The sequence below is a fragment of the Leptosomus discolor genome, chromosome 3 (assembly GCF_034619465.1).
Source record: "Leptosomus discolor isolate bLepDis1 chromosome 3, bLepDis1.hap2, whole genome shotgun sequence".
Classification (NCBI taxonomy): Eukaryota; Metazoa; Chordata; class Aves; order Leptosomiformes; family Leptosomidae; genus Leptosomus; species Leptosomus discolor.
The window spans coordinates 13,356,613-13,383,834 of record NC_141393.1 but is presented as its reverse complement, the minus strand read 5'-3'; the positions used below and the strand labels follow the sequence as shown (position 1 = coordinate 13,383,834).

General features: G+C 36.2%; 1 protein-coding gene across 3 annotated transcripts in view; it reads left to right on the top strand.

Annotated features, from left to right (window-relative positions):
- Positions 1–27,222, top strand: part of PPP2R5C (protein phosphatase 2 regulatory subunit B'gamma) — a 79,447-nt gene that overhangs the window by 36,725 nt on the left and 15,500 nt on the right. For all 3 annotated transcript variants that reach the window (XM_086463642.1, XM_086463644.1, XM_086463643.1), the window contains 7 exons: positions 13,944–14,143; positions 20,769–20,879; positions 21,479–21,571; positions 21,671–21,801; positions 23,447–23,506; positions 24,772–24,880; positions 27,018–27,071. In XM_086463642.1, the coding sequence (XP_086319768.1) occupies positions 13,944–14,143; positions 20,769–20,879; positions 21,479–21,571; positions 21,671–21,801; positions 23,447–23,506; positions 24,772–24,880; positions 27,018–27,071 (758 nt within the window). The remainder of the gene's footprint in view (positions 1–13,943; positions 14,144–20,768; positions 20,880–21,478; positions 21,572–21,670; positions 21,802–23,446; positions 23,507–24,771; positions 24,881–27,017; positions 27,072–27,222) is intronic.

Sequence of the window (27,222 nt, the reverse complement as noted above, 5' to 3'; positions counted from 1 at the left end):
CATAGAAATACTCCTGTGCAAAAGACATCCGAAACTTTTCACCCATGCTAATGCAATAAATGGGATTTCCCATGGCCAGCACACGTCTGTCCTGCTTGTGGGTCATAGTTGCTGTTGGTTTTGGATCAAATGGGTAAACCTCAGCTGAGATTTAAAAGAGGAAAAAAAAATGCTTGTTCTTCCCTTTTCTCCCATATGAGCCAATTATAATTTGATAATCTGAAGGGGTGAGAACCAGCTGTGTGTTTGGGCTGATACCTGTGCCTTGTTGCCAAGCCACCCAGGCTCCATTGATACTCAGCCTGACTCCTTGGAGTTCATAGTAATCCCTCTTGCCAAAAGTTTCCAGTATCCTCATAGCAAGTTCACAGCCACTGCAGCTGTTTTATCGTTGCTCGACCAGTTGTACACTGAATCGTTAGCTCTCAAACCCATCCACTGTTCCTTTCTGAAAGTGTTGCTTCAAAAAGGAGAAACAGGCCCATCTTCCTCAAGAACAAGCAGCAGTCCTATTCTTAATGAAACCCAGCCTCTCAGGTCTATAGGACTGACATGTTTCCGTAAGAGTTCCATCAGGTAGTATCAGATGATGATCTGAATTGTCAAAGGACTGATACTGGTACAAATGACGGTGGTTTTGTATTGCCTCTTGCACAGTTTTGCTCGATTTTTTTTTTTTTTTTTTTTTTTTTTTTTTTCCAGAGGGACATCCAGACACGGCCATAGCACTTAGCCAGACATAGAGTGAGGGGTTTGTGCTGGTATATGCTGAAGCAACTCATGGCGGGGGAGTGTTTTAATACTTGACCAAGAGCAGATTTAAAGGGGGTTACTTGGGTATCACTCCTGCTCTGTTTAACATTATTAACACAATAACGTGCTTATTAACTCTTCCCTTACCATGCATTGCTTCCTATCGGAGGATATATTTTACCTTGTTACTGCTTTTACTCCGTGTGCTCTGTCATTCCTCTTCACTTTTACGTCACTTTGTTGGGTTGTTTTTACCTGTGTAGATCCTTTGCCAATATGAAGCGTGTACGTGTAAGTTTTGCTGCTAGAAACAATGAGGATGTTACGTGTTTGTGCTGCACTGAAAATCTCTGTAAGTCTATGACTGTAAAACGTCTCTGAAGGGGACTTTCTGTTGAGCTGAGAATTCCGTGAGATTGTGGGAAGGTAGTCAGCTGGAATTTTTAAGATACATTTACTGACTCATGATGTAATTTGGACACCCTTTCAAAGAAGCAAGGTTATATCGGCATACATGCTATTTCCCCCAATTTTTATTCATACATCAAAAATCTTCTGCTTGTGATTGTTGCTATGAAATACATTTTAATATTAAAATTCAGTGTTAATCTGTTTCTGAGAAAAATTTTTATTTACATTTCTGTTGAAAGTTTTCAGTAATTAAATTTAAACTTTTGTGGAGTCAACTCTCTCCATGTGCTATCAAGTGCTGTTAACTACTGAAACTGCATTGTAAATTATGTAGATCAAGCGAATACCAGCAATATTTACTAGTTACAGGAATATTTACATCATATGCAGGCAAGATGTTCCTCTGGTGGAGGTGGTTTTTATGTTCCAACCTTTATGCCAGAGGTAAACACCCTGTACCAGTAAAAGTCCAGTCTTGGCCAAACAGAGACAGTGCTTGGCTTCTGTCCACATGCTTGTGCCTGAAATGACAAAACTGAGCTAAATCTTGCTCTGATTGCATGATTATTTTAAAGCCATATCCACACCTCAGTTACGCTTAATGCACGTATAAATCATGCCGTACCATTTCTGCTATAACTTGCCAATTAAATTTTCTTCTTCAGATGCAGTTATGATTAGGGGTGGGGTCTGACTCTGGATTGAGAAGTGATAGTTTTATATAAATTTTCATAATTGCTCATGTTGCTGATAATCAGAATTTTATGAAGTAAATTTTCTTTATAGGTTACACAAATAAAAGATGATACATGAAATGTGAAAGATGTATAAATGAAGTAAAGAAATTATTCATTTGGGACTTTTCTAGTTGTTGTAGGAGTCTAGTAATTTGAAACACTTCTCATTTAGAGGAGTTTTATGGAAGGTCTTTGGGTGTAATAAGTTTTTCTTCAAAAATGCTTTCCAAACTGTAACTGAGCTTAACACTAGAATCTTTCTTCTAACCTGTTCCCAGAATATGTTTCTGTCTTTTGCTCCTGTTACATCTAATCTTCTATATAAAGTATCTTGAAATCCAAAAATTAATGTGCAGGGTTTTTTGAGCACTATGTGTTACAGTTATGTGCATGCTATAAAAACTTTGTTCTTGTCACAGTAGGAGATTAAGGTTTTATTGACCTTTGAATCAGAATAAACACATCCTCTCTGAAGTAAAATTTTGAGCATATACTTCACTGGATAACTTTTCTCACTCCCTCTTAATTGGAAACTCAGTATTTGTTAATGTAGCTTAAGGGATAAAGAATCCTAAAGCTTATTCTTAAATGGAAGAAATTAAATTGCTTTCATTGCACATATAAATCTTCTGTTTAAAAATAAAAGTATACGTAAAATTAATATTTTGGGAAGTGTGCTGGGAGTGGGATGTCCGAACACGTCCAGGGCTTCTGGACATGCAGTAGTGGGTCCATCTTGAATTCATAGCTAAGGAAGCCAAACAACTTGTTTGTGCGCTGTAAGTTTACAGATTTGTTGGAGGTGCCAATTTAAATATATTACATAATTAAATTCTCCCCTCTTTTTTGCTGTGTGAGAGGGGTGGAAATTTGGTGCAAATTAGCAGAATGTCAGCTTTTCTGGCAGCTAAGCAACGTACCCTGTTAGGGACACTTGCTAATGGGTACAGTTCCTGTCCTTACTAGACTAGAATTCCTTTGTGAGGCTGAAGATTAGTTTGACCAGAGACTGAAGACATGTTTGAAGGAAATGGACGTGGTTTTGGGCGAATGTGGTATGAGGAAAAATAATGTTGGATTGTGCAGGAATTATTTTTGAGTTGAATGGGAAGTTATTAAGCACTTAATTCCTGACAAAACATGCAGGTATATTATATTGTTAATCTTCTTAAAATACAATTATGTTGAAAGCACGTATTTTAGTATATTTTGAAATGGACATAATTGGCTTTCTACTATATTTGAATCAAAACTTTCCTTGCTGAAAGGTATTTTTTATTTTCTGTTTGGGAACTGCTGTTAATTGCTGTTAGCCTTTGAAGTAATTGTTGTTAGCATTTGACGTGGCCAGCATTGGCTGCTAAGCAAGTTACTGACCGAGCTCTAAGACTATTTGTTTTTCTTCTTCCCAAAACATTGCCATAGTGCTTGTACATTTTTTAGCTGTGTCACATCCCATGAGGTGCCTAAATTTCACAGGCATATAGGACTGAGGAAGTATTGCTTATGCCAAAAAATAAGAAAAACTATACACTGAATTGGAAAGTAGGGTTTTTCAGGGAATACAAAAAAAAACACAACCCCATCCCCCCCCAAGAGAGACCAAACCGCAAAAGAGCAACCCAAACCAAAACCCACACACAGGGGATGGGACTTACTGTCTATTAAAATTTATTAAGAAATTGCTTTCAAGAAAACCACAACAAAATCCTGGTGGTATTTGGTGATACTTGTGCATATCTGGTAATGACTGCTGGAAATTTTAATGATGTATGGTGATTTGGAGAATTTTAATTGTTGATTAGCCGTTCAGGACCTTAGTTTGCATCTCAGCTCAGGGTTACCTTCACTGTTAAGGCTCTTATGAACGGACTTTTCAAAAGACTTGGAGAATGTAGAAAACTGATTCATTGTTGTCATCAAGGAAAGGTTATGGACGTTTTTGTTAATTTAAGAATAAATCTTAGCTTCAGACAAGCTGGAAAGCGCAGGCGGTTGCACATTAACCAGAGTTCTTGCGTGGGGGCTGGGCATTTGGTTTAGGTTGCATTAACATGTGAAACACTTGAGTTTGACCGTAGAAAACCCTGGGGGGCTTTTCTTCGTGCTTTCTAATCTATTGTCATCTCGTTCTAAGCCAACACATGACCCAGCATTCCTCAATGAATTCTTGTGATATCTGTTAGTAATTATTCTAAATGTCGTGATTAAATTCACCTATTTTGTCATTCAGAAGCATCCAGTAGAAAGCAAGCGGTAACCCCGTTTGGGAGAGGGTTAGCATGTGTACAGGGAGTGAGGAGAGAAAGAAGCAGGTTGATACGCTCTGGGGAGGTAACCAACTTATTTTACATTTTGGCAGTTGATTGTTACTCAAATTATATTTATCGTAGGTGTGTGACAGGTAACGTTGATTGGCAAGTTACTCAAGTCTCGGGAGTGGTATCTGACTAGAATTACAGGTTGGTGTGTGGCGTTGCGGTGTATTTCAGGAGACAGCACTTAGGCTTATAGCAGATGGTGGTTAGGTTTGATTAGCTGATACCTATTTCCACCAAGTGTCCAAAGTGGCAGTTTTAGTGGTTCATGGATTTCTTCAATTTACTTAATATATATTGTCTTCTGAATTACACCATGCACTTGAATTATGTTCTGTAATGTGACTGAAGTCTGGTCTCACCAAAAGAAGCACTTTGTTTTTTCAGACATACTGTTATATGGATTTAAAAACAATTTTAAAGTTTTCAAATGCAATTGAAGATGTTGTGTAATAAGTTTGGTTTTATGCTTTGAGAATGGATTCAAGTACACCGTAACAGCTAGGAAATTGAGAATTTTTCTGTTAGGTTGCTAGTAAGCACTTTGTATTTCAAAAGGAGTTTTGCTGTCATATTAACTGTATATATGCCGAAAAGCTCTTCTGGGAGTTCTTTGTCTGTTTGATTTCTCTCTTCCCTTGTTAAGACAGTTTTTTCTTCCGTTGTCTGTTTGATTATCCTCCCTGTCATTTTTCTCCCTAATTTTCAGGTGGAATTTTTATTTCATTAGCTCAAGCCCATTTCAGCTTGTTTCACTTGTCATTTCATGTATAAGCATTCCTGTTTTACTCTTTATGGTGCATTGCCTTTAAAGTATGTATACACTTTTGCTCTTCACTTTCTATTTTTAAGCATTTTAACATAGTCTAAAAATCCTTATTTCTTTTAAATATTATTACAAATATATTCTCAAGGTTTTTAAAAAAATTCATATGGCTTCTAAGAAAGTAGTTGACTTCTGATCAAACTCTTTGTAAAGCAGGAGCTTAGGTGCAGGATGGTGGTGTTCCACTTTTGAAAAATCATTAGATAACTAGGTGCGTAGATTATTCACTGTTGATCTGTTTCTATCATCATTAGACTTACGATGTACACCTGGAAAAGATGCTATTGGAAATAACTTCAGTTGTTTAGTATGTAAAAAATGTGCCAAACAGCTTTTTTTCTACTAAGTTACCATTCAGTCCTTAGAATCTCCCATCTTAACTCTTTGACAGTTAAATGTCATTACTTAGCTTCTCTGTCCTCAAAACCACAACGTAATCTTGTAGTTAGGAGATAGCTGCAACCAGCAATAGCCTTCAGCACTGAATTCCCCAACGACTGCAGCTTTGAGAGGGGATTAGTGTTGTGAAGCACCTGTTTTGAGCTTCACTCCAGGAGTGACAAAACGTGTGCTTCTCATTCCTTTCAGACTCTTAAGCTGTGGGGTTTTGGGTGGTGGCTATTTTTTTTTTGCTGTTGCTGTTTAATTATTCTGATAATAGCTCATTTGATTCTAAGCCCATTTTTTTTCCATTAAATGTGTTAAAAGTCTCATAATCCAATGAAAAGTCACTGATTTGAATGAAAATTTAGCCAAGAGATTTCTTTATGTAGAAATGGAAAATTTTAAATGTTGTGTACCTTTCTACTTAACGAATTCCAACATCTTGCTCCTGCCTACCCCTCTCCCCACTTCTGTATCATGATTAAGACTAGTTTCATGCACATACATAGGTGAAATAAATTTTTTTAATCTTAAGTGGAGTTATGGCTATATTCAGACTACAGATAAGCATAGAAGTAGTATCAGTGCTATTGCTTTATTGAAAAAGAAAGCTTAAAAATGTTCACTTCTAACCAGGACTTGTTTGCTGGAAATAAAAGTTATTTTCATAAAACCACTGGAGTACTGGAATGTCCAAAAATTTGAACTACTTGAAAATAAAGTAAAACACAGCTTGCTTTTGAATTTTAGGTAGAAAATGTGCTACATATGTATGATTTTAAGCATTGGTTTTAAACCTTATTTTCTATCAATATATAGGGAAGTAGTTCTCATAGTTTGTGTGCCAGTCTTTTCCAGGTGCATTACTGAATGTGAAACAGCAGCAGTTAGGAACAGTGCAGTTTCTCCAAATGCAGGAAAATGAAAAGGAGCTTTTATTTCCAATTACAGATTTCTGTTATCTGAAGAACAGCCAAAAGGTATTTCTGGCAGCGGCTCAGTTCCTTGAAAGCGAAGGAGTGGACATAGCCCGTAATTACAGCTCATTCTCATTTTCTCCCCTCTCCTAAATGCCTGGACTGATACAGAGTGTCATGGTGCTGCATAAAGGCAGCTGATGCAGGCGAGGGTCATGCTTTGGAAGTTTCAGTCCGCTGGACAACTACTGCTTGAGATTGGAAACTTCCCTTGTGCATCCACTGACCGTTCTCAGCTCACCTTCCAAGTGGCCTTGAACAAAACAACTTTACTGTGATAATAACTGGTTGGAATAGCAACTGTTTTCTTTTAATCCTTAGGAAGCTCTAAGTACCTGTAAAATATTTTTATTACAGGAGTTGTTTGGGAATCATGAGCTTTGTTGTTGTAGATGAAAGTCCATGAATCTTAAGTGCCAGTGCTCTGTTTCTGACAGGAAACGTGTTAAGTGTTTCAAAAAAAAGAAAAAAGCTGTTAAGAACTACTCTGTAGGACTGTTTCGAGGTATAATACATGGTAATAAGAGAAGGACCTTAAACTTACAGCTCAGTTCTTTCAGAGCCTGCATTCTTTTATGACACTTTACATTGCTTACATGTGCATCCTTTTATCTTCGATATTGAGATAAAGAACGGAAGCTTGTTCCTCTTCTGTGCCACTTAAAATGTTTATATATTATGCTCTCTTGAGTCTAATACAAGCACTCTGTTTTTCCATGAGTTTTTCCTAAAGTCTTCCTGTGGCTTTTGTTGCCGTGGTCATTATTTTTGTTTTAAGCATCTCTTTTGGCAAAGAAATGCTTCTCCAGAGTCAATAATACTCAAATAAAACAATATAAACAGTGATGTTTTATGTATTTTCTAGTCCAATGTATGCATACAACAGTATCTTGCCTGCTTTGAGTTATTATGCAGCCAAACTCCCACTCCCAGGGTTGCTAGGTATAGTATAAAATGTATTGCATCTTGTATTTAATTATAGTACTTCCTTGTATTCCTCAAATTTAAGTGCTGCTAGCAGTAATAGATTTAAACTTTTCCATGCATGAATTGGAAGATTTCTCCCCTGTGTCACCCCCTTATTTCCAATATCATATATTAGAAATGCAATAAAAATTAAGTTCTGTAGCCCAGAAAAATATTCCTCACTTTGGATTAGGATAGTAATTTAATAGCTTCAAAATAAGGTAGATATTTAAATGGAATTTTATCAAATGTTAGACAAGCTTTTGTGATCTTCTTTCTAGTTTTCTGTGGTTCTTTTATGTTCTTCTCTTTTTAAGGACTTGATCACTAGTTCTGGAAAAAGTGCTAATTCTGGTAAATCCATGTTGCAACAGATTACATCCTTTTCCCCATGCTTTGCAGTCCCGCTGCCTTTATGTCTGTCAATTTCCATTTCTCTTAAGATATTGAACTGTGCTTATTCTTTGAAAACATGCTGCCACACTACTGTAAACTGAAATGCCTAAGAAAACATCCCACGACACTGGACTTTGCTTGTTGAAGTACAACTACATAGTGCAAATTACAAAACTTCACTAAAGTTTTAAGGCTGCTTGCTTTTCCAATGGACGTCAGATCTGAAATAGACTGACACTTGCTTTTCACCAGCGGAAGGGACTATGTTATCAATAGACTTGATGATATGTTCTGGGTAGCACCGTAGTTGACAGTTAAGTGTTGTTTTTCTTTGTCATTAAAAACTCTAGCTCTTCAGTAGGTTTGAAACATGCAGGCATGTTTCATAAGGTGTATTGTCACCTTGCAAGCAGGAGTCACCTTACATACTTGGACTTTTGCTCTACACCAGTCTTAAAGTAGCGGTTACTTTTAGCATGTGATTTTTAGATGATCTCTTTTCTATGAGCTTTGTTTTTCACATGCTCCTTCTCTGTGTGGTCTGTATATTCTTTGACTTAAACCTCTGTGTGAGTTTCTGTATGAAAGAATCTAGCTGCTCGTTTAAAATGAAAGGAACTTTTTTTACTGATAATGTGTGTGTACATAGTCTGGTGGTAGCTAGGGGTATTGGATAGTTTAAAAGAAAAAAAGGAGCTATTTTTCTTTTAATGAAATGGGAAGCTGTCCGATGAGCAAAAGTGGTAACTGAGCCTTTATGTATGAGCAAGAAGGTGCTCACAGAACTAAGATGAGTTTTATCTTCTGTATGCATTTTCTGCAAATTATCAGCCATGTCTCTTGTTTTCTGCTTTCAAAATGACGTAATGTCGTGAGTTTTACTGACCACAAATTGTGTTTTGTGGTAGAAATTGTATCAGCTGTTCCTCCTGTCATGACCTAAAAACTTTAAACTTCTAGCTTTATTTCAGCTCCAGTCTGTACTAGAAATCAGCTGGTTTGTGTGACATCTCTGGGTCACCTATTTACCCTGACTTGCCTTTTGTCCTCCATTCAGCAACTATTAAATTACACTGTTGTCATAGAAAAATGGGCTTCTGTGAAAAAGATAGAGGCTGGATGAATCATCAATGACCAGTGGTGACACAATGACAACAGAAAACTAAAAATCTCATTTTTAGATTTGAAGGAACATAAAAAATGTTATCGAGAGAACAGTAAGTTCTCTACAGTCTACAATGAAAAAATATTCATGTATCACACAATATTGAACATATGTTCAAGCACTTAAAAACTTAACTTCAGTGTGTTCTGGTTTATTTTTACTTTTTCTATTTCTAATTTTCTTAAACCAGGCAAAATCTGCTTTAATCTGAAGACAGGAAAAGTCTTCATTTGTTAGATTATAACAGTGTTTTAGTTCCTTAGCTATGCTCTACCTTAAAAAAAAAAAAAAAAAGTTTTTCAGGATCCTATAGTCTGTCAATGCCACATCCTGGCTGAGAAGCAAGCAAGGGTGGAGGGAGGACAGTTACCCATGTGAACAAACAGTTCATTTGCAGTGAGCTCACTTACCTTTAACTCACAGTAAGAACAGCTGAAGACATACCTAAGCTTCCAAGGAATCTGTTTTCATACAAAGTCGAGTGTTTAAATTATAGCTTTTACAACGAACTGTCTGTGTTCTGCTAAGGCAGTCAGTAGCTGAGTACCTGATCTTTCCCTGGCTGTTTCAAACTGAGATATGGACTGAAAGTGCTGTCTTCTACAAAGTGAGATACTGATAATAACAGCTGGTATCAATTATGCAGTGGAAAGAAACATATTTTATACTCAGCAGCAGCATTATGTGGCAAGGCCACAGTGAGATGATGTTGACTATTTTAAACTGAATAGCTACTTCTGTATCAGTACCATTAAAATAGAAAGGGTAGAGTTTGCATCTCTCTAGGTTGTTTGTGTAAGTTGATATAACATTTATCCTGGGATTGGAAGGAACAAAACTCTGAAAAACCTGAACAAGACAAAAAGCTGATCCCTCAGGCCCAGAGGCTTACCTTGCTATCATGGTACCTACCTTCCTTTGATACTTTTTCTAGTGTATTTTTATATTTTACAAAAAGGAGAGTAGGATAAATAATGCAGATTTAGGCATGAAATGTGTTATTACAATATTTGTGTAAATCTGTCAGGCATTGCTGGACATCCAATCCAAACATAAGACTGAAATTCTTTGTGATTCTGAAAAACTATGCTCCTGTTCCAGTAGATTAGAAATAGTACTCAAAATATCATTACTGATAGGGTAAGTGTTTGGATTGAGTAAGAGTCTTAAGGTTATACTACTGCTGCTGTTTAGAAACAAATTCTGTGAAAATTATGTAAATAGTCCCTAGCAAATGGAGGTGGGGGGGGGTGTATGGGGATTTTTTGGTTTTGATTTGATCGGGGGCACAGGGGGTTGGTTTGTTCTTCTTGCTCAGTGAATAGCTCCAAACGTTGGGTTTGAAATAATTGTAAGGAGTAGCTTCTGAATAACCGCGGCCTTCCCATGGTCATTGGGGAATGGAGCACCAGCGTTGCTCAGTTACAGAAACTTTTACCTAGTGGCACTCTCTTCAAATGTGTCAGTTAACTTCAGCAATCGGAAGTCGGGGGGGTATCACTTAATTGAAGTGGAAGGTGATGTAAAAGTCACCATGCAGTTAACTGAAAGAATGTAACCAGATAGTCCCTGGCATGTAGCTGAGGATAAATGACTTTTCGGGGCATCTCGGAGTTGCTCTGCTGGTGTGCATACATTCTCTACGCAAAAATTAACAGTCTACTCAAGTCAGTTTCTTAGCCACTGTCATACTGAAATATCCTTTCAAACCATAAAAGTAGGGATGGTCTTGATTTGATGGCAAGTACTCCAGACAAGTATCACAAGAGATTTGAGGTCCGGACACTTGAAAGCTGTTGATGAACACTCCTAAAGGGGGGAAAAAAAACCCAAACAGACAAAACATAGTTCCTTAGAAATACGTGATATTCTTAGTCTGTATGAAGAACATCTCTCTCTCTGCTAGAATAACAAGAATGACTAAGGTACTTAAAACAGTTAAGCCACTTCAGAATAAATGGTGAGGGAGGTGGTTTGCCTTGTTGAGGGTGTTTCTTGACCCTCTTAGTTGTCAGTGTTTAACTTCCAAGATTAGTAGTAATTACAGCTTTAATGCTTCCTCGCCTTTCAGGTTAGTGTGCTGTAAATCACTGTAATTTTATGTCCATTACTTGTATGATTATAGTCTCTAGGCTTTGGATTTTGTGGAGCATACATTCATAGCACAATATCCGTAAGCGAAATTGTGTTGTTACGCTTCAGGTTGAGCCACTTTCCGTTTTACAGTTAATTGGGAAAAGGTAACCACTCCAACCACTTTGTGTGTCTGAGACTTTTTACATTGAGATCATAAATTTGGCTGGCTTTCGGTATGGAAACTACTCAATTAAATACTCTTTTTCCAGGAGAAATTATTAATTGCTATAGTTTGTAATCCAAATAGACAAAAGCATGTGTATTCAGATACAAAATTTGTGTGGCTTGAAGTACTTTTGATTTGTTCACAACACTGGACAGGAATTTAGGTTTATTTGCCAGAAAGTTCTTGCTCTGTTTAGGGACACTTGTCACTTAGCATCTTCTTTCTAGTTCTTGAAGTCTTCAATATCTCAGATGTCTTGGTGGCACTGAAATCTGTGACTGGTTATATTTTCTGGTATGTATGCTACATTTTTATTCTGTGTGTTCTTCAGGGCTCTTAATTTACTACGTTTTTTCCGGAATTAATCTTCAGAGCAATTCAGTGTACGTAACTTAAAAAAAAATTGCCAGCTGTTTTAAAAAAATATGTCCTCCAGGTTTATTGTAATAAAAGTACTTTTGAAAGCAACTTCTCTTGGGGAGGGAGCTCCAGCTTTTGTTATCTTAAGTTTGTCAGACACTTAAAGGAGGGCAACTCATTGTATTTAACTAATCAACTGGACTGTAGATATGTCAGACATTCAATTTATTAGATTGTACGTGCATGTGTTGGGTTGTGTGTGTTTGTATTCAGTGGTACCACTTGAAATACTTTGTTTGATGGTAGCTCTTGCTGCTTGTATTTAAGAAAATTTTAGCATTTTATGGTACTCTTAAGGAAAAAGAAGAGTCATCAACTGGAAGAAGTGGGAGTAAACTGAAGAACTATTTACAAAGGCAGTCTAGTCTTTCTCTTTTTTAACGTGCTATTAATGTCTTAGCAGTTCGTATCCAGCAATAAAAAAGTCATTATGCAGAAACATAAAATGCATTACTGTGTTAATTTATGCAGACTTTCTGTAGTGTGTTCCCAATTCTCGTCTTAAGCTTAGTGCTGTAGTCATATAGCCATTTTAATTGGACAAAATGGAATTTTTGCTGCTGTCAAAATATGGTACGGCTTTCTTTAACTCTGGCCAGTTACTTTAGTATTTCCTAAGTATTGAAAGTTAAGGTCCTGATCCTGCAAGTTTTTGCTGTGTATGATGATCTAATTTCACATATATTAGTCATCTTAACTGGGATTATTTAAGCGAAAAATAAAGTACATGCAGAATTTTGTGGCATCCAGGCTAAAGCTCTGTAGAATTTAAAAGGTCTGACTTCTGTTCTGTAACTGTTGAAGTGTTAGCCACAGGAAGTGTTCTAATTTGTGAACATGTGAATGTTTATAAAGTGCAGTCTAGTGTTAGTTCTTTCTTAACAGTAACCTAAACTTAAACTTCTGTATCTATATTTAGACTCAGTGGTTTAGGCTTACTTCCGTTTCAAATTGTAATTGGTGGGTTTATGTCGATGTGAGGACACTTAATTTTTTGAAGGTTCATTATTTTGGAAAATACTGATGGCAAAATCATCCTCGCTTGCTTGCTTGTCAGTTCTGTGTATGAAGTTTGAACTATGCAGTCTAATTCTGCTTTACATGCAAGTGCTAAATAATTAATTATGGAGGATCAGCAGGGAGGATTAAGGTGTAAAGCACAGGGAGTGAAAATTTGGAGGTAAAAACCTCAGATTTTTTTTATAGCCTAGGTATCCTTGTCAAACAATAAAAATACCACCGCACAAAGTGTCTAAGGCAAGGCAAGCTTTGTCTGAGAAGGTTAAGTGTCTGTATAACAGTGATGCAGACAATGAATTATATTTTACCAAGAGAGCGCAAATATTCTCATCTTTTTTTCTTTTTTTGTTTGGATTTGGTTGTTATTGAAGATGGGGAGTCTGGTCTCAGGATGTCTGAAGCCTGTGAAATATTTTTAATAGGTATTACAGAAGAGAGAAATCAAAATAGTTTCTTATCAGCTCCATCTGAGTGATGATTAAACAATGAGTAAATATCAAACAAGGTATTTAGTCAATTTGTTTTAAAGTTTACTGTTAACTTTTTCATACCTTATATTCAGTGCTGGACACAGTTAAGCAAACAGACTCTTGCAAGTGCTTAAATAGATTGATAATGCAAGTCTAACTTTTCTATGTGTGAAACAAACCTTCAAAATAGTGTCACAAATTGGTCAAATAGTTGGAAGATCCTAGGTGCACTGCTCCAGTTTCTTTAAATATTTCTTGTGTTAATGAAGTTTAAAAAAATCTTGAATAGTTGTTCTGTGCCTAGATGTGGTTACTGCAGCCTGTTGTGTCATAGGCAGGACTTGATGTAAAGGTGGACTTTGTGAAGTGGCAGCTCCCAGATTTAAAAAGTCTCTGGCTTAAATCTAATGCTGAAACTGAAGATCTACCAATTTATCTCTAATATTAATATCTCTAATATCTGCAAATGCAGCATAATGTTCTTTACACAAACTGAGCTGTTTGGGGAATTCCTTGAGGCATTTTTTTCGAGTACGTGTTTTTTCCATGCAGTATCTATTTCTGGCAAAGGCAAGTATTCATCACTGTTGCAATTTTGTTAAATCATCCTGTCATGTGCAATGTATTTTACTAGGGTTCATACTCTGGGCCGTTATATTCCTGAAGGTGGTTTGAAGATTCAAATAGTTTGCTTGTAGTCTTAAACACTGCTATGACTGTGTCTCAGGAAGTAAAAACGGGGACAAGAGTAAAGTCCACTACAATATAATTTATAACCAATTATTTTTCACTTTTCAGATGTTCCTCCTGCTGATCAAGAAAAGCTTTTTATCCAGAAGTTACGACAATGTTGTGTACTTTTTGACTTTGTTTCTGATCCACTAAGTGACCTAAAGTGGAAGGAAGTAAAACGAGCAGCTTTAAGTGAAATGGTAGAATATATCACACACAATCGCAATGTGATTACAGAACCTATTTACCCCGAAGTAGTACATATGGTAAGTGATTTAACAATGAGAACTATTTTGATTTTTTTTAATTCATAGTTGTTTCTTCAGCTATATCAATTTATCTTAAGAAATCTTCAAAAAAGATAGACTATGTTTGCACATGTGCAAAATGGTAATATAACAGTGCTTTTAAAAATCCCATTGCCAGTGTTGATTTTTCTTCTTTGTAAGACAGAAACTAGATGCATGTATGAAGCAGAAGTAAATTATGGTTTAAGCTGGTAAAAATGACATCTTGTATTTAGAAAAGAAAAAAAGTGGGGCTTGCTTTTTTCCCCACAAATCTTTTGGGGAATATGTGTTTATAAAAATACAGAGGAGAGTTAAATACATCTAGCTGTTAAAAAAAAAAAAAAAAAAAAAAAAGCCGATTGCAAAACTGAAAATTTGAAAAAAAATAGAATTAAGATCACCTGTGCAACCTTGACACTTATCTTATTTAATCCCATTCAGTACCAGTGATTGATTTTATTCTGTATTCAGAAATGAGAATGAGAGTCAGACTTTTAGTACACAGGATGGCAGATGAGGCTTCTGCTGGAACAAGCTATGTGGACTGTTCAGACCTACATTGTTTTTCCTTCTTGCTATCCAAATCCTAGGCAGCTAGACCTGGTATATTTTTCTGTCATGCTTAAATCTGCTTCAGAGAAGGAGGCCATGAAACTTCAGGAGAGTCTTTCAGCTCATGTTATTGTGACTAGACACCAGTTGCCTGGGGTAGCAGTTGGTTGAGGTCTGTAGCTGTTGTCTGCAATACACTGAGAACATAAAGCGTCTTTTGAAATTCCTGACTACGAAGCCCACAAGAAACTCTTGACCGTGTGTGACATGATGGTTTTTCCCAAGACTTTATAGCTTGGGGTGAATTTTCAGGGGGATGAGAAGACAATGCATCTTTAACATAAATATGAACTTAGTAAAATTTTGAGGTCCTGCTATAAATCAGAAACTTTGAAGCTTCTTCAAAGATTCTAAGGATTTATAGTATGAAAGATATTGCTTATTCTAAGGATTGCTTGTTATCTAAAGTGGCCGTAAGTGTTTACTGATGCATAAGTTATTTTTGTGAGAACTTCTGAGTATATAAGGATTACGTATAACTCTAGATGTCAAACGTGTACACAAAGCATTGAGGATGGTTAATGAGGAGATATGGGATCATGGCTTTTTCCATGTCTTGATAGCATATTTATATCTTTTTTTTTTTTGCTAATTGATTGCTTGCTTTGGAATACTTGACGCTGGTGAAAGGAGACTTATGAAACATGAGAATAAGCTTGCTGAACTCCATTTAGGTAAAATGGAGTTCATGATGAGATCTTGAATATCTATGTCAGACATTAGTGTTTGCTCTGTGTAAGAAGTCTTAAGTGCCTGTAACTTCGTAACTTTTGCCTTATGTGCCTGCATTATCTTCCTCCATCAAATAGTTATGGCCAGAATATATTTGGCTGAGGAGAATATATACTGTCTTTTCTCAGATATGATATAGTAAGGTTGGATTGATTAGCCTCAGAAACTTACCTCTTCTCAGAACCGTAACTCATGTACTCGAATGTCTTACTAAATCTTGTGAATGTAAATGTTAAGTTTAGGATTTTTAATCAAAAGCATCAGTTACAGATTCTTATTTTAAAAAGAATATATGCTTTTGTGGTTTTGTTTTTTGTTTTTTGTTTTTAACTTGGCTTTTGAAGAGCGTGGCGCTTTATGAGAATGTTCTGTTGTACACTAGTTTGTCAGAAGCACAGACACTTAGAATATTAGTTTTGTAGAACTTTGTGAGACTTGCTAGCTAGGCAGAATACAGGCCCAAATTAATGCTGCTTTCCACCTCAGGGAAGGATGGGCAACATCTGGGTTGTATCTGTTTCAAGAGAGACTATGAAAGTGAAAATCAACGTGAGTATTCACTTCCCGAGCTAGTCAGCCAGAGAGTACTGAGGAGAGCTGAGAGGAGGTGAGGGCAGTACTGGATGTGGAGGTCCAGGGTTGTAGTGTTCTGATGAAGTAGATCAAAAGCATGTATAAACGTAGCTTGCTTATTTCTGTAGCTCCCAGAATAATTTCCTTAGTGATGATGATGAGTACCTGTGAATGGTAAATGTTTTTGTGAAGCGTGTAGTCTAATACTACTTTTTAAAATTGGTAATATATAGGAACAGATGTAATTTTATTCAGTAACTGAAGCAGTTTTCACTGCAACTTTTCATGCATTATGAAATTAAGTTGCATAATCAGTTATACCCATGGGAGGTTGATTGGTTTCTTTGTTTTGGGGGTTTTGCAGGTGAGGTTTTTGTGGGTTTTATTTTTTTGCTCTGATCTTTGGTCTAGAATAAGAGCTGTTTCTGTGAACAGAAAGGTACTACTTGTGGCTCTATTTAGCTATTAGGATGGCTTTTTTCACATGAATATAGAAGGCACAGACTTTCAGAATATATAGCTTGTTATTCAGAGCTGTTCACTCAGGCTGCTCAGCAGAAGGGAGGAGAAAATGTGTAATCGTATCTGTGATGCTTACTTGCTTGAAAATACTCTCCAGTGTTACACAAAATGGGCCACCAGAAAACCAGGCTCTGTAACTACCATTAAGCAAACATATCTGAAGTGGTAAAAATGCAGGTTGTTTGCATTTACTCATTTACTTCTTTGTTCTTCCATCCTCCTAAGTTACGTCCTTTGCAGTCAACTATTGTCAGTGCCAACAGCTTAGAATTTTGGCACACTAGCTGTTTTCATAAAGACTCAAATTTCATAAATGGGGGGGGGGGCTTCTGGGGTTTTGTTGGCAGTGAGCCTCGGGAGGGGATGTGTTAAAGTTAAGCTAAGTTTACCTGGTACTTCTGTGGGAAAATGGCCTTAGTGCCAAATGCACCTTGTTGTGTCTGTTTGGCCAAAAGACTGAGAAGTTAGGAAAAAGATCAGCCATTTGATAGAAAGGTAAAAGTCTCACTGGTAACTAATTCATTGTAAATTTCTCGTTTCAGTACCTTAATAGACAAGAGAGTTTTGGGGTTGTGCCTTCAATGAGAGGTGCTGCACCTTGATTTGAGCAGTTTTGTGTTCTGTTGGTCAAGGATATAAAACACAAAACAGGTCAACTCGGGCTTCATTGGTTCCATTGCTCATGGAACAAATTAGTCTGGTTTTGTGTTTTAACTCTTTCCATTTGATATTTTAAAAAAAAAACAAAAACATTGTACACAACACCTTACATGAACAGGCTTTTCTTCATAGCGAGAGCCTGATACTTTCTCATCTAGAAAAGGCTGATTATTCCTCTGTTCACTTAACAACCTTAGCAAGTTTTAAGTTTCAGGTCTAGTCTTCCTGGGTTTGTCTTCTTGGAAGACTATTGATTATTGTAATTTTTCACTGTATTTTTTTAAACAAATAATGGAGGTTGTTAGTTGCTTGATGTTCACTTCTTTTAAAAGGGGAACATAAATGTATTTTAGGTTTACTTCATTTCTGTGAAATAGTAATTACTCTGGTATGCCAGTCATGGTCTGCATCAGACCTACATTTCAGTTGCTGAAATGAAGAAATATTCTGAAGAAAAATAGAGCATCAACATGACTTTTCCTTCATGGGAATATGATGTAAGTCTTGCAGATTTAGCTGATGCAGTTTCATACTGCCTCCCACTGTCTGCTCTGCCATCTGTCAGATGTGAGATGGCAGGACGGCATATACATATGCTCCTTAGCCCTGCCAGTTAATAGGTAACTCGCAGCATTATTTTAAACTGTGAATGGAGGTGTTAATGAGAAGTCAGAATGTGAAGAGGGAAACATGACATTCTGTTGCTTTTCCCAAAATCGCACCAAAGATGGCTGGAATGCATTCCTCTGCAAAATAGCATCTTTAAACTGAGACAGCTTAATGTTTCAGAGCTTTCGAGTAATCTTGAAATGATCAGCAGGAAAGCTTTGGTGCTATTTAAATTTTTTAAAAAAAAAAGACAAAAAAACCAAAACGGTTCAAACAAATGACAAAAAAAGAAACCCTCAGTAAAACCTGGGAAAAGGATAAAAATGTAAAAATGTGTATATGGCACCTGTGATTATTATCTGCAGTGGAATTTGAACATAATAAAGACAGAAATTGTGGCATAAAGAATATATTTTAAATGTGATATTGGAGTAGACCTTGCATTCTGAATAGATATGAGTAAATTCAAACTTGAGGTTTAGGTTTTTTTCCTTAAATTGACCTATATTATACACTTGTTGAAAGTGTAGGAACCTTTCAGCTGATGAAATAAATAAAATGTTCTTTTGCATCCTCAAATAAGACATTGCAATACAGTGAAAGTTCCAATGGTGTAAATCTTTTTTTTTTTTTTTTCTGGTCGTGGAGATGCCCTATACTGTCATGTTTGCTAAGCCAAGTATTGGTTTTCTTGAAAAGGCTGTGTAAATGTTTCTGCTGCTCATGGTGATGTAGCCTTTTGCAAAGAATTTTCCTTTTCCTGGCAAATGAGCTTCTCTGCCCTGTGTCTTTTTTTGCCAGAGTTAGGAAATGTATTCTCAGATCTTCCCCTAAATACTTGCAAAAAGACACCTGCAATCTGTTAATAGCAGTAGAATATCAATAAAAATGTATAGGTTAACTCTCACCAGTGCTTGTGGTACATATTTAGGACAGGGTATATGTATGCCTTACGCTGAAGCTCCATGCAGCTGATTTGATAAATGAGTTTTGTGCAGGATGTAGCTCACCATTCAGCATAGGTACCATTCTCATTGTGAGCAAGTGTTTACCAAAATTTACTTTAAAATACCTTAGTATTTTTATAAAGCACAACATGGTCTGCATATTTGAAAGCAGAATTTACTTTAGTGTTGGAAGAAGGTATGGACTTGAAGAGAATTTCTTTATGTAGCCTAATACACTCAACCTTTATGAAGATTTCAGACAGTATACCACTCTCTTATTTTGGCAGTCTTCTTATCGTTTTAATGTGTTCAAGCTGCTGACAGACTGAGGCATTTGTCTCAAAGGTGGTGGAGGCAGTTTGGGACCATATATGAATTTGAATTGATCTTTTTTATTATTCTGTGCAAAAATAAGTTTAGATTGTTTGGTCCTGGTTTGATAATGAGAAAGCAACAAAATAGAACAAGTAAGTCTGTATTTGGTGCACTTATGCAGCTAAATAGATCACATTTTCCTAGTTGCTCAGCAATTTGGTTGTCTCCTACCAACATCTGCCCTACCCAATACTCTGAATTACAAGTGTAATTGAGGAATTAGTCTCTTTTCAGGGCTGACAGCCATAGCTGTCTTGCATATGCAGATAAAGGCTTTCTCAGGTTTCCTTACTGGCAAATGCACCTGTTCCCTCCAACTTGCTTAGTAAAGTCTTAATCATTAACTCCTCAGGGTGTGAGAACAACAATTTAAATCACTGGCTATTCCTTTCTTATTCACAAAGAAGCCAGATGGTTTTGCTAGTTGTCATTACCCGTGGAGAACTTAGGATATTGCAGACCTTTTAAATCTTTGCACCATTCTAGGTAAGGTTACACTTGAGAATGCATGCTAAATTTATCCCAAAATTCATGTAAGATTTTTTTTTTCAGACAACAGATGTGTTTGACTTTGCATTTGTGATTATGTACATTGCATAAATTTATATGAATGCAATTGCTTCTGTTTATGTATTTTTATTTTTAAAAACCTCAAGCTGCATGCATTTAGTGATGAGATTGTTTTGCCTAGAACAGGACCTCATAGAAAAGTTTTCCATCCATATGACAGAGAATGGTTTTTTTGTCTTTGTTGGGGACTTCGAAACTCTCCTGATGTTAAAGAGTACTACTTTGGTTCATACATAATATGAACATGTGTCTAGACATCCACTTGGAAACACAAAAATAATTTGTCTATTCATATATCAACAACTTGAAAAGCAATTCATCTTTGTAGTGTGCTCGACTTCCATGAGGATGCTAAATGATTTCCAGGGGGCTGAGAATTCAGACGAAGTGAAAAGTTAAAGGATTAGGATGTGCATTTCTCCTCCCTCAATGGCATTTCTCCTCCCTCAATGCCCATTTGATGTCAGGTACATGGACATGGTTTAAGGAAAATATCAGTAAGAGGAGGAGGGAGGAATTTGGTTTTGAAGTGTTTCCACATGTGTATACCCATGGTTGAAAATGAAACTGATAATATTTTACACAGAACAGTTGCAGGTAATCTTTGTTTTGCATCTCTGCTTCTGACTTCCACTTTTGCAGGTTGTTGGGAGGCCCTATAAAGTGTATATATAAAAATTGTTTGTATAAAAATTTTATATACATTTGCTTAGGCTTTTATAATGTGTGTGTAAAGAGATCATACCAATATCCCCATAAAACACATCCTGACAGTAGGTTTGTGCTTTAGAGTACTGTGTGGAAAAGTGTTCTGCAAGTTGGAAATCTTTAAAGAAGAATGAATGTACCTCATTATTTAAACTACTGGGTTATATAGCTTGTATTTTTGCAAATATTAATTAAAATAGTTCATGTAAAGAATTTTTGGTCAAAATCACCTTTGAAGTCTCTTTGTAGTCATTCACTTGTTTCAAAGTTCTTAAAGGCACGTGTGATTTCAGTTTGCAGTTAATATGTTTCGAACATTACCGCCATCTTCCAATCCGACGGGAGCAGAATTTGATCCAGAGGAAGATGAACCAACCTTAGAAGCTGCATGGCCTCATCTACAGGTATTTAATGAAGACTAGGATGCCATAGTCTAACTGAATTTTGACATTGAAGTAATAGTTTATCGACTCAGAATTGTTCAGTTTATCTGAAGTCAATTACACCTCTCTGCAATATTTAAAATATATTTATTGAATTTAAACTGATAATCTTTTAAAGAAATTTCAGTTAGTGTAATATAGGTTACAGGCTCACTGTTTCTTGTGGTACAGATGTAGCTGCCGTGATTTTAAATGAGCCTTCGTTTGTCACTATGAAGGCTTTGATCTGACTCTGGCACGACTCTAGCTTTTGGGGGTACTGTGACAAACAGAGGAGAACAGAGAATTTTCAAAACAAGTACTTCTGGGCATGATGACTACTGTATATGTCATTTGAGTAAAGTCTAGTAATGGAGTTCAGCAGTTTCAATGCAGTTTAAAGAACCTTAAGCTCTTGTGCTTTGTCAGGAGAGCAAGAGCAAAGCTTTTACTGTGTGGTATATAAAGAAACATAAAAACAGTGCAGTTCTGAGCAACTGTTAGTAATTTTGGTAATGTGCTGCTTATAAATGGTTCCTTGTTTAAAAGACTAATGCTGGTTTTTGTTCATTTTTTTGCAGCTTGTTTATGAATTTTTCTTAAGGTTTTTAGAATCTCCAGATTTTCAACCTAATATAGCTAAGAAATATATTGATCAGAAGTTTGTATTACAGGTGAGGTAAAAAAAAAGAATTTTTTACTTCAAGCTCTAAACTATTTTTCCAATACATTAGATTCAAGTAAAGTGCATTTCTTCTTCTCCCTCTTTGCAGCTTTTAGAGCTCTTCGACAGTGAAGATCCTCGTGAAAGAGATTTTCTTAAAACAACTCTTCACAGAATATATGGGAAATTCTTAGGCCTAAGAGCTTACATCCGGAAACAAATTAATAATATATTTTATAGGTATGTCAGTATCTTTGTATTATGGTGCATGTGATCAGGTATACAACTGAAAAATACTCCCAAGACAATGCTAGCAGTTTTTCTAATTCTTAGCATGTTTATACCCGATATTGCTACATCTCCCAATAATACCAGTCTGGGAGTTTTAAATTAGGGTAGTCTTGCACACAGCATAAATTTGGCAGCTGAAATTTGAGTTAGCATGTGATTCAGTGGGTAGTTTGATATCTTCATGTGTGGGGCGCTTTTTCCTTATTCAGTGGTAGTATTTGTATTACAGTAGTGCCTTAATAAAATGTAGTTCTTCATAATGCAGACGTTGGGCTCAAATCAAATGACAGAGAGAGATGGAATTTGCTTGAAAGAAAGTATTTACTGCCTTTCTGTTCCTCAGAACTGAGATGTACCATTTAGGGCTCATGAAATATTTTTTAATTGCCATAGAATGAACTGTGGTATTATCCCCAATACAAAAAATGTAAAGATGAAAAGTTAATTCACTGTCTTACCGAAGGTCTTTAGAAGTGTGTTTTTACTGCCACTATGTCAAGTGTGAATGCAAGATTGAATGTAAGTGTGAAATGCCTTTTTTTAGTCTTTTAGTTTTGGTATGCTTCTCTCTTCTACAAATAATTATGTTGTCTATCAGTTTTACACTCCTTCCGTCATGCTTCCCATTTTCTCTACCACTGTTGTTTTCATCCCCAAATGAATGTATGATGCTACCCCTTTAAGAAAACAGCAAAAAGCTGCCGCCTGTCATGAATGGCACCCAGCAGTACCAGCTGTAGAAGGAGCTTATCTTCCCTGTCTATGGTAACAAGTAAGCCTTTAGAAGAGATACAGAGGGGCTACTTTAAAATAATTAGTAAGCCTTCACTGTCTTGCAGACAGCTGCTCTTGACTGGACGTTTCAAGAGCCAGTATGTCCTAAGGAAAAAGTACAGGTGTATCTTTCAAACCAAGATGTAAATTTCCGCCCCCCCCCCCCCCCCAGAATTTATTAAATTAATTCCAAAATGCATAATTTTGGAAAATACCTGAACCCGGTGGTACAACAGCATCACAGAATGTTATAATGCATGTCTGAACAGTGTTTTTATTTGCCACTTCTTGCACTTTACTTTCACAGAGCAAAGTCCTCAAACAGAAATAGTTCTGGTGCAAGGCTTTTGAAAGTCTAAGAAATGTTCTGGTCATTAGATCAACTTTGTAATAGTTTGTATAAAGACGTTTTCAATGTGAAATATATATGGGAGATTATAAAATTTGCACTGTACAGACTACATTTCTCTACCAAGTTGTAGGGGGAGGGAATTAAACAGAAAACCTCACTTAATTGTATAATATTTAGGAGCTAGAAGTTGAAACATTTTGCATCCAAATGTAAAGTAGTGTTCCTGGCTATGCGCACCAGGGAGGAAAGTTGTTTCAACGTCTGTCTTGAATTAGTGGATTGTGCACGATAAGCTCTTAAAGTATGTATAGAATTTTTCAAAATATTTTCTTTTCTTACAGTTTTCCTGCGAGTCGTCAGTTTGTTACTGTGCTTACCTAGGAACTGTGTGATCTTTGTCTTAGTCACTGACCAGAACTGCACGAATTCTGTCCCAATTAACTGAGATAAAATTTTTCGTTTATTTAGGTTTATTTATGAAACAGAACATCACAATGGCATAGCAGAATTACTGGAAATACTGGGAAGGTAAGTTGTTGGTTTTGTTTAATTAAACTTGCTTGGTCTTCAGAGTAGACTTCTCAAATCAAGTTGGGGATTGCAGATTGCTTTGAGATGAGATTAAAATAGCTTCATATCATATGTCAAAGCTGTAACAAAGAGAGTAAGTTTTGTGTAAGATTGCAGAAACAGCAAAAACTGGAACCTTCTGGCAGCATTTTGGGATGTGGCAGTCTTTAAAATCTTTTTTTTTAAGTCATCTTTTCTAGCTTAGGATCCTTGTAATTAGTATTAGTTGTAAAGCAACTACAAATAATATGTAATGAGTTGAGATTTAGTCAAAAATTCATCTAACATCACCAAATGCTTAGTAGGTAGACAAAGGTTATGAAATGTCAGAAACCTTCTGTTAATCCTGGTATTTTGCAAACTTCGGTGATGTATCTGAATGCCCTTGAAACAAATTTTACAACTTAAAGCTGATAGGCTTGTTAAAACTAGTGTGGTTTTTATCAGCTGATTTCTCTAATCCATGTGCAAGATAAGTTTGGCAGGTTCCTTTTGCCTGGGTGCCTTCTGCTTTTGTTAGTGAAGAGAGAGCATTAGAACGAAAAAAAAAAAATATTTAAAACAGTTAATGAGCAATAGGACGCTGGATACTCTATATTAATGCTAGTGAAGTGAGTGAACACAAAATACTGTTCTAGTACTGTGTTTTTAGGGAAAGGTGCCATTGACCCAGTATTAAGCCACATCTGCACTAGCGTGTAACTGGGATGTCATGTCTTGAGATGTTTGGTTATATGCTAGGGTCTTGCAGAAATAGTGGTATTTTATTAGAAGTCATGACGTGTCTGCTGTTCTGGATTGTTCTCTTCTGCATCCAGTCTCTTGATCATACTTTAATTCCATGAAGAAGGTGGGAGAAATATGTATTCAAGCTTTGATGGTAGTGAATAATTCATAGTGAAAATTGGAATCTGAAGTGTAGTTACAGTCATATATGTTGCTTAGAAGAATTTGGGACCTGTGAGAGACTTGGGTGAGGGATAGGGAGAGGTTGATTTGACTATTCTATTAATTTGTAGTCTTTAGAGAACTGGATCAAATCACCTAGCCTTCACCTAGTCTTTGGCAAAGGCTTAATTTGTAAATTTTTCTGTTGAATCATGTTCTCCAATAGATCGGGGGGAAAAAAATGTACTGAAAATAAGGATTTTGGTATATCCTGTAGAGTAGTGCAGACTTTGTATAATTACTGATTTTTATTTTAAAATTTCTTTCCCTGGCAGCATAATTAATGGATTTGCCTTACCATTAAAAGAGGAGCACAAAATATTCCTATTGAAGGTTTTGTTACCATTGCACAAAGTGAAATCACTCAGTGTCTACCATCCACAGGTAAGTTTTGTTTGGTGCTTTTCATACTAGTGTTAAAGGAAGTTTCCCTGGAGAGGTCAGGGGGACTCCAGTCATTCTGACATCAATAAGCTCCAACACTTCCCTGCTAACTGGCCTTGGTGAAATTATTTAATGTATGTACCTATAACGCTTCACTTGTTGAGGTGAAAAAAAAAAAGTGTGTATAGTAATAAATATCTTTTTTTTAAAAGCACTGTAGTGTTTATGGAGGAAACACATGAAGTAGTTGGTTAATGTGAGTTCTTGATATTTATCCACACAGAGAATTCTTTGTATATCTTGTTCTTGTCTGTAATGTTTAGATGAAAAAAGAATTGCAGAAAAATATGGTTTTAATGACAGTTGTTTATAAACAGTTTTTTCTAAACTACATGGAGAGTTTCAGCTGATTCAGTTTCTTGCAACTGTTGATGTTTTGAAAGGAGTTGGATGTTTACTAGGATGTGACTATTTAATTTAGTAGATCTTTTTAGAAGTACACAGAAAAAAGGGGGCAGCTGGGTTGTATTGTGCTTTGAAACTAGCTTGCTTTCCTGTGCTGAGTTTAGTTCTATTCAGAATTCCTAGAGGTCGGAAATCATACAAGAGAAAACACAGTATTATTGTGATAGGCTGAAATTTCCTTCGTGAGACATTGTTACACAGCTTTGTTTTTTTTTTTTTAATTTGAAAGTTCCACATTTTCTCTCTAAGTTCAAGTACTCCAATTTTTACGTACCATTTCTTCAAATAAAATTACTAACAACTTGTGTTTTTGAGAACACCGTTTGTATAATTACAATTCTCTAGCACTTAGAGAGGCTTATAAGCATTTGCTTTGGATCTTGCCTACGGTGGCTAACATCAGTTCCTGTTGAAGTGGTAGGCTAGAGTGGCTCCTGTTTAAAAAGATTTGTTTCTTTTTTTTCTAATGCTGTGAACATAACCTGTTGGAGTGTGGCAAATCAGACCTTTCTTACAGTCTCAACTAGTGCAGATGTCTGGGATCCCCACCTTTTCTTCTACCTACCTGAGACAGATTGGTCTTGTATCTGTTCCCCTTAATTCACGAACTAATTCTCCTGAACCTTCAGGTGATTTGCATTCCTCATTACTATCAGTAAAAAGAAGATACTGAGATAGGGATGTTTCTCTTATGTGTCCTATTGAATGAAATGAGAAAGCACTTTCAAGTGAGCTCAGCGTGTGGAACACCAGAGTAAAACCACAAAAATACATGTTGAAACAGTGGCAGATATTCAAAGGGATTTGCTGGCAACTCCAGATATACATGAAGCAAGCTAATTGCTCTATTCGATTCAAATTTACTGTAGAATAGTAGTGAACACTGGATGTAATAATCTTTGTACATTCCTCTGATTACCTAGGGACATTCTTGGTAGCAGTCGTCAAAAACAGGAAAGGAATTGGGCTCATCAGCTGAACTTCCATAAGTAGAGACATTAGAAAAATGGTTTAACAGTTCCCGAGGTGTGTGGTGATCCTCTCACTTAGTTTGGGACTGTTGGTCTGTTGAGTGAAAGGGGTTTAGTAGTTCGCAGTTGGGCACAGATAGACAGTCTCATTCTCAGAATTGAAGTTTGGCAAATACTGTAACTCTGCCTCAGGTTGCATCAGCTTTACATTGATATGCATAGTTATAATTAGTTCTCATACATAGGAAATCCTATACAATTTACAACTCTTCAATGCATTTTTAACTAACTCATGTTATGAAATAGAAAGTACTTATTAAATTAGCATGGGACACCAAAATGTTAGCGAGTGGAAAGCACTTTAGAGGACAAGATTGTGATTTTTAAATCCTGTGTTTGAAAAGATGCGGTGAGCTGAAGTGCCAAGTACTAGATCTAAAAAGAAAACATCAAATTATGTGTTTGCCTGTATTATAACCCAGAAAAAGGTGGGGATGGACTTGGGAAGCTTGGGAAAAATTGGTGAAGCGTATTTACCCTTTTGTTGTTTAAATTGTCTGCCAAATAATTTTTGTAAAATTACAGAAAAACTGTTGTGGTTTTATTTGATTTCAGTATTGTTCTTCACTTATGCTAGTGATTTCAAAGTGTATTCAGTTTCACAGTGAGCATTAATAAAAAATGTTTTTCTTTTACTGCAGCTGGCGTACTGTGTAGTTCAGTTTTTAGAAAAGGACAGCACGCTTACAGAACCAGTAAGTTTAACTTGCTATTATTATCTATTTTGGAATATTAATATCACTTTCATCTGTAGACAGTTTAAGGAGGTTTTTCCTCAATAAAGTGTTGATATGTAGTTGTTTTTATTGGGAAGTGTTGAATATTTAACCATTTTGATCTCTCAAA